This window comes from Caloenas nicobarica, chromosome 27 (assembly GCF_036013445.1).
Source record: "Caloenas nicobarica isolate bCalNic1 chromosome 27, bCalNic1.hap1, whole genome shotgun sequence".
NCBI lineage: Eukaryota > Metazoa > Chordata > Aves > Columbiformes > Columbidae > Caloenas > Caloenas nicobarica.
Window position 1 is genome coordinate 4971720 of NC_088271.1, and position 11526 is coordinate 4983245.

The following is an 11526-nucleotide window of genomic DNA, read 5'->3' on the forward strand; positions in this document are numbered from 1 at the left end:
TGGCCTGGGATGTCTCCAGGGATGGTTCAGCCACCACCTCTCTGGCCAACCTGGGCCAGGCTCTCACCACCCTCAGGGCCAACAATTTCTTCCTTATGTCCAGACTGAATCTCCCTCCTCTAGTTTAAAACCATCACCCCTTGTCCTGTCACAACAGGCCCTGTCTGTTTCCATCTTTCTTATCTCCAAAAGAGGAAGAGGATCATGAGGTGATGGTGTCCAAGGGTCAGAGAAACATGGAACCACATTGCCCCTGACCTGAGGAGCACAGTGCGCCTTCTCCAGTACAGAAAGCACAGTCTTATTTTCACCTTCCCACACACCTTCGTTAGGGACACGAATGTCTAACGAGTGTCTCTTCAGAGCCCTGGAAGCAGGGGCCACCCCCATGCTGACGAGATGCCTTTCTCTATGCAAAATTTTGGTTTCTCCAGCTTCATTTCAGCCCCCATAGGACATTCTGAGTCTGCTTCAGACTACTCAAAGTTGTAAGGGGGGATCCACATCCCAGTGTTAGCTGTCTCCAGGTCACAGGTGAGCTCGTCACCTGGGCTTGTGCTGGGGACACGCACAGCCATGGACCGACCCACTGACATATGTGCCTTTATTGTCTCCTGTAGGATACAGTGAACCGTTTTCTCAATATTCCCTGACACGCCTCACATACTTAAAGGAGGTGGAGGCAACACCTTGGACACAGACATTTGGTGCTGACACACAGACAAATCCCACTGAAGTCACTTTATTCTGTACATTTAGAAAGCGATCCCTGCTGCAGGAATGTCTTCAGGGAGAGTGTTGTTCAACTGGTAGAGAGCGGGGATGAAAGGCGACAGTCATGAGTTGCAACTGGGGAAACTCTGTTCAAGCACAAAGGGCTAATTCTTCCCCTTGAGAGAGGTGCAGCACCAGCCAGAGGTCCAGAGACGTAACGAGATCTCCACCCTTGGACGTCCTACACAATTCAGCTGAGCGAGGTTCAAAGACACCTCAGGCTACTTGGAGGGTAGCCCTGCTGAGGGGAGGTGGCTGCAACAGAAACCTCCACCAGTTCCTTCCAACCTAAATCCTGCTGTGAGTCTGAACTGCTGAGGTCCTCTGGAAAACCTTCTCTTGCTCCCTCCTCTTCATCAAGGCCACACTTTGAGCCGTGTCCCAGCACCCAGCCAGAACCAAGGGTAGACTGTTTTCCCCTCAAATGATGTCTGTGGAAACGTGAAGATGGGAATGTTCTCATCAATACTGAAAAATGACACCCGCCCCTCTTCATAACACAGTGAGACCCGGATCCGCTTGGGAGCTTGGATTTTAGAAAGGAAAGTGCGAGCAGGGGACGTGAGAGCTTGGAAGCGCCCTTCCCACTGCCCCACTGCCCAGAAACCCTCCTCTGGTTTAAACACAATCTCACCAATCCTATTTGCATCTGCTCTACAGACCCCCACAACCCATCCTTCTCCATCCACCACCTCCACCTCCCAGTAACATCTCCCTGAGGTGAAGCCTTCACGACCCAGCACATAGCGGCGTACATCAAATCTCTTGGGGATGTCAGGGATGTCCTGTGCCCTCTCTTCTCGTTTCACACTTTTGCAGTCATCAGACAGGAGAAGGCTGCGGTGGGCTCTGTCTGAATCCAGAACCACCCTCACTGCAGGAGAGATGGAGTCAACACATCAGGGCAGAGCTCACGCCAGGAAAGAGCTTTGGAGGGGTTGCACATGGAAGAGAAAGTGCGAACAATAGCTGGCAGACTGTGGCATGGGAAGCTGCACAAGGTGACAATATTAGTGCAAGGAGCAGAAAACGAAGCAGAGAGACGACATTGAGTAGAGCGGGAAGAGAAGACCAGCAGAACTCCAGACTGAATCACACAGAATCACTGAATCACAGAATGTCAGGGATTGGAAGGGACCTCGAAAGCTCATCCAGTCCAATCCCCCCGCCGGAGCAGGAACACCCAGATGAGGTTACACAGGAAGGTGTCCAGGTGGGTTGGAATGTCTGCAGAGAAGGAGACTCCACAACCTCCCTGGGCAGCCTGGGCCAGGCTCTGGCACCCTCACTGGGAAGAAGTTTCTTCTCATCTTTAAGCGGAACCTCCTGTGTTCCAGTTTGCACCCATTGCCCCTTGTTCTATCACTGGTTGCCACCGAGAAGAGCCTGGCTCCATCCTCCTGACACTCACCCTTTACTTATTTATAAACATGAATGAGGTCACCCCTCAGTCTCCTCTCGTCCAAGCTAAAGTGACCCAGCTCCTCAGACTGAAGAAGCCCCCATGTCTAAATTGTGGCCAGCACTGCGCACTGAGGACCAGGACTCTCCAGATGGGCCTGAAACTGGGACATGCACCAAATAAACAAGAGGTCTGAGTATTACACGCCCTCCTGGACAGTGAGGCCTGGCAGAAGCATCCCTGTTCCCACCAGCATCGCTGCGGCAGAGGAACTACCAGGAAGGGAGATTAAAGCAGGGAAGATGATTCAGCACTCCAAAAGACCAAACTTTAATTACCTTCTGCTATATGCAGGGCATATCTTCTCCATTCTTTTTTTTAAAAAAAAGAGAAAAAAATCACAGATGAGGGGTAATCTGAACACACTTGTATTGGATTAGCTAAGAATAATGATATGCCAGTGTAGTTGCACATTTTCAGAATGGTTGCTCTATTTGTGAAAGTCATGTCACAGCACACAGCTTCAAAGCTGTCCTGACTATTTTTGGTCTGTTTGTACTTTCTTTGAAAAGTGAAATAATTTTCTTCTTAGGATAGAAGGATCACAGGCAATATCTTTAAAACACATCGAGAACAAAGGACAATCATGTTTCTGAAATGAGTTTGATATTTGCTACTTTTTCCTTTCCCAAAAGGAAAACCAAAACCAGGACATAGGTGCAAAACCCAGGTGAGAAAATGGCCCAATGGAAACATGTCCCATGTAGGAAGGAGAATGGTACTCACCAAGTTCTTCAGCTTGGTTCTCTGAAAAAGAAGATAAATCAGCCCAAATGGCTTATGGCATATTGATTGGGATTTAACCTCACCCATAACCATCTGCACGGGCAGGAGAGGGGTTCTGCCAACGCTTGGCAAAACCATCCTCAATCACCTTGAATTGTCTGACTCAAATTCACTCTCTCCTTTTCCCTCCACCCCCCAAGCACTTTCTGGTTGACTTTGCACTTTAACAGTGAAAACGAAAAACAAAACCCCACCACCCTATACAGACTCTGTGAAAAATCCTTTGTAAGGAATAGGAAACTCACCGATTTCTGCATCACGGACCCCTGAGCAACAAAGAGAAACACAAGTTACTATTTGACACAGCCCCTTCCCCAGGATCCCACCACACAGGTGAGCAGAGGCTGTGAGAAAGGGGGCAGATGTGCTGATTGACACTCTGGTTGCAAGGATGCTCCTGATTCCTGAGTGGGCTGGGCCTGTATTGATGTTCCCCATCAACCTGTATTGGTAGCAATTTAGCAAGAGCTCACTTTTAATAGCCAAAGAGCTTTCTTGGCAATTTTATGAGCTGCAACCAAACAAATATGCTCTCTTCATTTTATTTTTTTTTAAATTTCTTGGTCAGCAAACAATCTACATTTTTAGAAGAGAATTCTCAACAGCCTAGGTTTCTGTAATCTCTCCCTAAAATAAAAAACTCAATAAGTTTTCCATACTATCTCACTACTTAAAATAAACGAGCATGTTAAAAAGCATTGACAGCCACTCAGACAAAAAATCCTAATGACTTTTCAGAGTAAATTTTCACATGATTAGGGTGTCAGGGAGGGAGAAGTAAGGTATCTACTGAAAGAAGAACATTTGGACAGAATGAGAGGATGAATAACAACGTCTGAAAGTTTTCACAGAGGATTTCACCGGGAAGACAGGGAGCGGGACTTACGCAGTGCTGCCTCTCGCATCGCTGAAAAACAAAACCAGAACAGAGCATCACCACCGAAGTCCATTCCTTTTTCAGCGAGACACTTGTTGGGGTGGGGAGGAGGCTGAAATCGCTCATGATGGAAAAGCTGCAGCCCAGGAGCTCCCCAAGATCTTTCTGCTCAAGACTTTTGGAGCTCTTGGCCACCCTCCCCAGGGCCGCCTCGGGCAGAGTCCAGCCAGGGCTGCAGCTCCAGGGCAGCGGTGAAGGGGCAGGTTTGCATGGACCAGGGAGGAGCACGGGGTTAAACTTCTCCTTCAGTGCTACAGAACCATCCTGGTCCTGGGTTTCCTTGGTGCTGAGACACAGCTGAGGCCCTTGCAAAATGAAATGTGCTACCCTAAAGCTTCTCCCAGCTTTGGGAAGACCCTTGAGAGCTCTTTGAAAAGCAAAATTCACTGTTGGTACAACATCTGTTCATGCTTTCTTTGGTTTGGCAATGATTTTCCTTAAAATTACCACCTTTTCAACATTTCATACACAGAGTTAACAATTTTCTATAGCCAGTAGCCAAACCATTTACCTCCCCCACATCCAAATGAATTCTCCCATTTCAGAGAATTCCCCAGTTTCTGGGAAAACAAATGTAAAGCTTACCTAGTTGTTCCTCACGCTTTCCTATGAAGGAAAGAAAAAAAGAAATGTAAATAATTGAGAACGTCATCCCTTCCAAAGAGCCCTGGTCAAACCACAGCAGGAGTTAGAGCCGCCCGGGGTCTGGCAGTGCTGCGGTGCCTGTGCAACCCACCGGCCCAGCTCCCTTTGGTAAGAAATAGAGGATTTCAGTGTCCTTTATTACTCCGTATTATTTGTCTTTGAGGAAGGGAGGAGCCCTGCCAGGCCCCCAAAAGTGCAAGGTTTTAGGGTTGTTTTGCAGGGCCTGGCAAATCATCACTCCATTTCAGCAAGAAGAATCCAACATTGGCAGGGCTGGAAGAAAGTCTGGCTCATGCTGCTTTAATGTCCACATCCTTCTTTGCTACCTTTTTGTTGGAAAAACAACCTTTCTTTTTTTGCTAGAAAATAAATCTCCGGATTTTTAAGCTCCCTGGCACCACATGTATGTCCCAGACACCGAGACAAGACTGCGGGACCATCCCGACATTTCCCAAACCCACTCGTCCACCAAAACCAGAGGTGGCCAAACAGGACCAATCTCCCACCCCAAACACCGCGCCAGGACAGTACCTTTAATTTTAAATAGATAAACAGTGATAATAAGGACAGCAACCACAACAACCAAGACCATGCTCAGGGCAATTATCCAAGGATGTGCGTTATGGAAAAAGGGATCTAAAAAATAAAATCCCCAAAGGGGTTTGGTCAATCAGCAAGAAGCAATGGGAAATAGATTATTTCTGTGTTATACAAGCTCATCGCAGGTCTGAATCCCATCAAAGGTGAAAGTCATCTCTTAAGTGTACTCGACAAATTAACAAATCATAAAATAAGAAAAAAAAATCTATTTTTGAAATTTTGTACTTCTCTGTGATTGTCGATATTTTGTCTGCATACCCCGTGGGGGACATTTTAAAGCAAAAATAAATTTCTAGTCAAATTATTTCTAGTTAAATCATGCTTTATTCTCCTTCCAGAAAAAGAAAGATGAAGGGTGCAGAAAACACTGGATGCACCGAACACGCAGCCTGACAAATGCACCCGAGATTTTCTGCCAGTGTCATATCCCGAGTGCAGCACCATGAGCAGCAATAATGGGGCAATGTGCCCGCACCCCCCTCACCTGAGATGTAAAACGCTGATCCGCGTTCTTGGCCATCGAGGACGTGTCGGACCCAGCAGGAGAAGTTCTGCTTCATGCCCCTAGTGAGGATGATGCTGCTTTCCACCGCAAAGAGGCTGCTCTGGTCCTGGGTGACACTTTCCGAGAGGGATGGGAGATGCTGCCCGTGGGGATCTCGCCACAGCACCCGGGGCCGCGGGTACCAGCCGGCCGAGCGGCAGGACACCCGGATCCCCCCGTCCTGGTACCGCTCCAGCGCGACAAGCGGGGCAGAGCCGCTGGCTGCGGGGACACAGACACCCCAGTGATCCTGTGGGAACGGGGTGGCCTGGCTGCCCCTCTGCCTGACAAGGGATGGACTTGGACACTGACAAGTCCCGGGGTTTGGTTTAAGACAAGTGTCAGGTGGGGTCAGGACATTTCATTTCAACAGGGCATGGACCTGCTGGAGAGGGGCCAGAGGAGCCCCAGAAATGATCCGAGGCTGGACCAGCTCTGCTGGGAGGACAGGCTGAGAGAGTTGGGGGGTTCAGCTGGAGAAGAGAAGCTCCAGGGAGACCTTATTGCGGCCTTTCTGTGCTTAAAAGGGGCTGATAAGAAAGGTGGGGACAGACTTTAAAGGAGGGCATGTTGTGACAGGACAAGGGGTGATGGTTTAAAACTGCAAAAGGGGAGATTTAGATCAGATATATGAAGGAATTGCTTCCCCTGAGGATGGTGAGAGCCTGGCCCAGGTTGGCCAGAGAGGTGGTGGATGAACCATCCCTGGAGACATCCCAGGCCAGGCTGGACAGGGCTCTGAGCAACCTGAGCTGGTGCAGATGTCCCTGCTCATGGCAGGGGGGGCACTGGGGGAGCTGTGGAGATCCCTGCCAACTCAAAACTTTCTATGATTCTATGATTCTTACAGTCTTTTTCACATAACTCAAAGATCTGCTCTGGAGGCTGCTACTGCATCAAAATAATCTACAGGTCTGGATATTAATATAGAAAAGCACAAACCAGGACATTCTTACTATATTACTCAATGCCAAATTTTTTCTTACTTCCATTTATATGAAGAAAACAATCTCAAGAACACCTCTGAAGTTGGTAGAGTTTCTCTCAAGTTCTTGATGGCCACTTGGTAAGCAATTTTCCTTCTATGAGAAATTCTTGGTATTTTCAAACATGAGACTTAATTAAACCGTATTTCCTAAGCACCCACCTGAAATTGCTGCTGGGGAGGACAGGGAAGAAGAAGGCTGGCTACGAGCAAGTAAATTAGAGGCACAAGGAACACGGACTACAGACCTGTCACCTTCAGCTCCACCACAGCCTCGTCATAGTCTGAGCCACTGAGAACAAGACAAGTGTAATTCCCTCTGTCAGACAGTCGGACGTTGAAAATTTTCAAGTTCACGCTGCCCTTGGCGAGTCCGTCCTTCCACAGCTCCGTGCGCCCTCGATATTGCAGCATCTGGTCCAAGTACTGGTCCTGGCCCCCCTTGTAGTGATGCACAAAGGGCAAGAGCTGCTTCCGAAACCAGGTCACCTCCATGTCTTGCGTGCTCTGCACGGGGGAGAAGCGGCAGGGCAACACCGCGTCCTCGCCCATGGCCACGGTGACGGGGCCGGGGGGTCCCATCACTTTGAGCGGAGCTGGGAGAAAACCCCAAAGGAAGAAGAAATAACTGTGAGTTTGCGGTGGTGACTGAGCTTGGAAAACCAGCGGCTGCTGCTCCAGATGGTTCGTGTGCAATGTGCCATATCATTGAGTTAGAGCATCACCGTACCGGGGGGACGAGACATTGGGGGGCTGGGAGAGGGACCCCGGCTGTGCAGCACATGGTTCCCTGTCCTGCGCTACCACCAAAGTTCTTCAGATCACTAAAAGACAATTTGTTCTCAAGGGTCAAGTGCTGCCTGTGCTGCTGCGGGTGGGGAGAAAGCAGGGTAAAGAAGGACAGAAGTGACTGGAAGGTTTCTGGGTGGGTGGTTGGAGAAAGGAGAGAACTTGAGTACAAAGAAAACTCCAATATCCTCAGCTATTTGCACCTATTACAGCAGAAATTTAAAACGTTACAGGCGCTCTGAGCATCTTTGGAAATTTAAAAAGACAAGGCTTATTAATAAACTGGCCACTCATCTCAGAGAAAGTGTTTCTGGTTAAAGAAAAACAAAAGGAAATCAACTTTCAAGACAACTGTTGTGTTGCAGCCTTTTGCCAAGGCAGCTTCAGGTCAGCAATCTAGCAGAAATAGAGCCCAGAATATTTTTTAAACCAGGTTTTGTTCAAGGCTTTTTCCTGTGCGTCAGTAGCCAGGAAGACACTGAGATTGGAAGCAACGTCCCCAGGGACCAGCAAAAACCAGAGGGACGCCTACCTGAGTGCAGCTCGTGAACTTGGAAAACTAAACCATAAGCGATAAAAGCCGGCAGAGCCAAGCACCGGAGGAAACTGGAGATCATCATCTTCCCTGGAGCACAACCTGGACACACGGAAAGAGAGGGAAGGGCTGAAAGGGAGGAGAAACAAGGGAATAGAATAAAAGGCAGAACTCACTTTTAAGGGGCTTTCTTACTGCTTGCAGCCCCTTTTTATAATGGCTAGGGAAGAGCCTCAGATGCCAAAGGTTGAATTCAATTTTCCATCATCAGCCTGACTTTGCTTGGTGCTTTACATACAAAGTATCCGACTGGTATAAAAAGTTGCAGGAATTTCCCATGAGGAAACAAAGGACAAGCTGCAACATCTCCTCTAATTCCCTGACAAAGTGGCAGTTTTTTTAATATGAGCCCTTGCTTTTCTTATCCAGCCTTGAGAAAGAGATGGAAATGTGCAGGATGAGAAGGAGAAACCCAGACCAAATGCACGTTGAGCTGTTGCCACACACTCGTCCTCTGGGACAAACTCGGGACTCGGTAGCACATCTCCTGCCACTGCACTGTTGTCTCAGACCAGGGAAAGCAAAATAACCAGAACATTAATTCAACACCCAGCCAGGATGGGACCTGGCCCTGCTGTGAACCCCCTGAACCCTCTTATCACTCACTGACTTGGTCCCAGCTTTGTTAACGAGTGGTGAAAACCATGACGAAGTTTGGCAGATGGCAGAAAGCGATTTCAATCTGCAGCTTTGCAAGAGATGCCACGTACCTGGAGGAACCGAGATCTCTCATAGGGCAGGAGCTGCTCGGCTGTCACTGGAGCATCTGGGGTTCACTCCATCTGAGCTGTGCATTTCCCTTTTAAAAACTAAATGTCACTCTGTGTCCCAGTCTCTTGCTCATTTCCTTCTGAGCTGCCTCCACTCAAAAATGAAAGTTGCTGAGTGATGTGAAGGGTTTTTGGCAATGCTTTTGCTCCGGAAGTGCTCTTCTGGCAGCGTCCGCCTGCATGTCCCTGCACAGGGACCCGGTGCAGCTGCGGCTGGTACGGCAGCCTCCTCCCGTGGCTCCATGGGCTGGGGAGGGGCTGGATATTGGACTGGGGAGGGGCTGGATATTGGACTGGGGAGGGGATGGATCTTGTACGGCGAAGGGGATGGATATCAGGCTGGAGAGGGGCTGGATATTGGACTGCAGAGGGGATGGGTATTGGATTGGGGAGGGGATGGATATTGGACTGCGAAGGGGATGGATATTGAACTGGGGAGGGGATGAATATTGGACTGGAGAGTGGATGGATATTGGACTGGGGAGGGGATGGATATTGCACTGGGGAGGGGATGGATATTGCACTGGGGAGGGGATGGATATTGCACTGGGGAGGGGATGAATATCAGCAGCAGTTTGCACAATCCTGGGAGAAGCCCACGGTCAGTAGTGGAAAGGAGGTGACGGAGCTGGGATTGAGAGAAGTAACTCAGGACTGGGGGAGGTGACGGAACCGAGATTTGCACCCAGAGACAGAGCGGGTGTGGGATTGAAGTCCAGCTTAATTAAAAGCAATTCCCTCTCCCCGGCCAAGAGGCGAGGCCATGGCAGATGGTTTGATGAGGGAAAGCTGCTGCCCTGGGATGTGTCACCAAGGCAGCTCCCCCAGGTTCTCAGCCCTTGGGGGTCCAGCACCCTCCTGTCCCCAGCCGGGAGCGTGGGGCAGGCAGGAGGTGAGAGCATCTGCTGGGGTAAAGGGACCAGGGACCTTTCTAAAAGGGATGACAAAGAAGAGGGAGGCAATAAGTGAAGCATTCAGAGACACAGATTTGGCCAACAACTAGTAGCAGAGATAAGGATGATAAACCAACCTCATCACTCATGCTAATCACTGGGCTTTCACAAACCTGTGGGCAGCACTTCAGGGAGGGCCAGCCGGGCTTTTGCCATAATCACGATGCAAAGCTGATGGTCCCAAATACTGGGGGGTCAATGGAAGTACGAGAAGAGCTAAAGGCATGTACAGGGTTAGGGAATCAGGGAGGACAAGGTGGGGGACGGGTAAAAAGGGGTATAAAAGGGCCTGGTCACGGGTGAAACAGAGCTGTTCAGTGCACTTGGCTGGCTGGAGAGTCGGAGTCCCCACGGGCAGGCAGCAGAGGGTCTGGGGTGCCTGTGGATGGGGGTGTGAACGTTGTGTTTTTGCAGCGAGCATCAGGCTGGAGCATCTGCGAGTTGGGGACCCATGCCGGGGTCAGAGGGCCCGGGTTCTGGGCAGGGGTACCAGGCGGACACAGGGGCCGTGGCACTGCTTGAGGCATCTGCAAATGTGCATATGAAGCCAGAGTGTTCCACGTGTCCTGGAACTAGTGACCTCCCACCTCTGCCAGTCCTGCAGACAGGATGTTCAGCAGCCCCCACCGTGCCGTGTGATGCCACCATGTGACAATGGTCCCTGACTGAACAGTTCTTGCTGAGACAGTCTGTCTCCAGTCATAGAATCATAGAATCATTTTGGTTGCAAAGATAGGCTTAAGATCGATTCCAACCATAACCTAATTCTACCACTAAACCAGTCCTGCGCTCCCAGTCCTCTGTCCCCAGCACCAGCTGGCAGAACCACCCGGAGGCAGGTTCCCTTGCACTCCACTTCATTTTGTGCTCCATCCAGTGGCTTTCAGAGTGACGTGACAGAGCAGAGCGGGTGCCACCTGCCAAGCTCCCTGTGGTCACAGGTGAGGCCATCACCCCCGGGCACCTGAAAAGCTGCCTGAAGAAGAGAGAGGTGAGATGCGAAGCCCGGCACCTGCTGTCCCCTACTCAGCAGTGAAGCAATCGAGGCAACACATGCCCTTCAAGATCACCCTGAAATCCACGGGCAGCCGGACAAATCTGGGCAAACAGCAGCTAAAGGAGCCAGACATCTTCTCTCATCACCCTATGCAGCCTGGACACCCAGAGCATGGCCAGGGCTCTGGGGCTGGTGTCCCCAGGTGACATCCCACCGGGCTGGAGGTGCACATGGTGCCACTGACCCAGGAGGGCTCTGGGCATCCAGCGGTGCCGCAGGCTCTTATCACCCACCCGCAGCTGGACGAAGAGGGCAGATGTGGTAGATCCTGTGATGCAAACAGGACGGGGGCACTGCAGGAACATTGGGAGGGAGCTCCCAAACTCACGTGTCAGAGGAGGTCACACACCCACGACAGCTTCAGGGTGTGGGAGGGAGTCGCCAGGACAAGGGGAGGTGGAAGCTCCCGTGGTGTGGTATCCCAGAGAGGAGAAGGTGCTGGACTCCAGCTGTGTTCTCCAGACCATCCAGCCCCTCTGGGCTTTGATCTGCTCCCTCAAACAAGCTGGAAATGCTCTGCAAGCCCAGTCCAGCCAGGAGCTGATGAGCTGAGGGCAGTGGAGAGCAGACTGGAGACCTCCAGACCATCCAAAACCTCCTTTCCTGCAGTCAGCCCGCAGGTGAGTGCT

The 11526-nt window shown here is 50.4% G+C and overlaps 1 protein-coding gene across 1 annotated transcript; it reads right to left on the reverse strand.

Moving 5' to 3' along the window:
• Positions 1-653: 653 nt before the first annotated feature.
• LOC135998984 (butyrophilin subfamily 1 member A1-like) lies at positions 654-7479 on the reverse strand. Its single transcript, XM_065652333.1, has 10 exons — positions 7464-7479; positions 6982-7329; positions 5689-5970; positions 5136-5240; positions 4545-4565; positions 3909-3929; positions 3268-3288; positions 2963-2983; positions 2515-2547; positions 654-1648 (listed from the first exon to the last, which is right to left on the reverse strand). Exons 1-10 carry the CDS (start codon positions 7477-7479, stop codon positions 1131-1133), a joined length of 1386 nt encoding a protein of 461 aa, XP_065508405.1. The 3' UTR covers positions 654-1130.
• Between the last annotated feature and the right edge of the window lie 4047 nt (positions 7480-11526).

Coding starts and splice junctions, on each gene's coding strand:
- LOC135998984 (XM_065652333.1), bottom strand. Junction 5,241..5,688: donor ATCAGCGTTTTACATCTCAG/GTGAGGGGGGTG, acceptor TTTATTTTTTAG/ATCCCTTTTTCCATAACGCA. Junction 2,548..2,962: donor GAACCAAGCTGAAGAACTTG/GTGAGTACCATT, acceptor TTTAAAAAAAAG/AATGGAGAAGATATGCCCTG.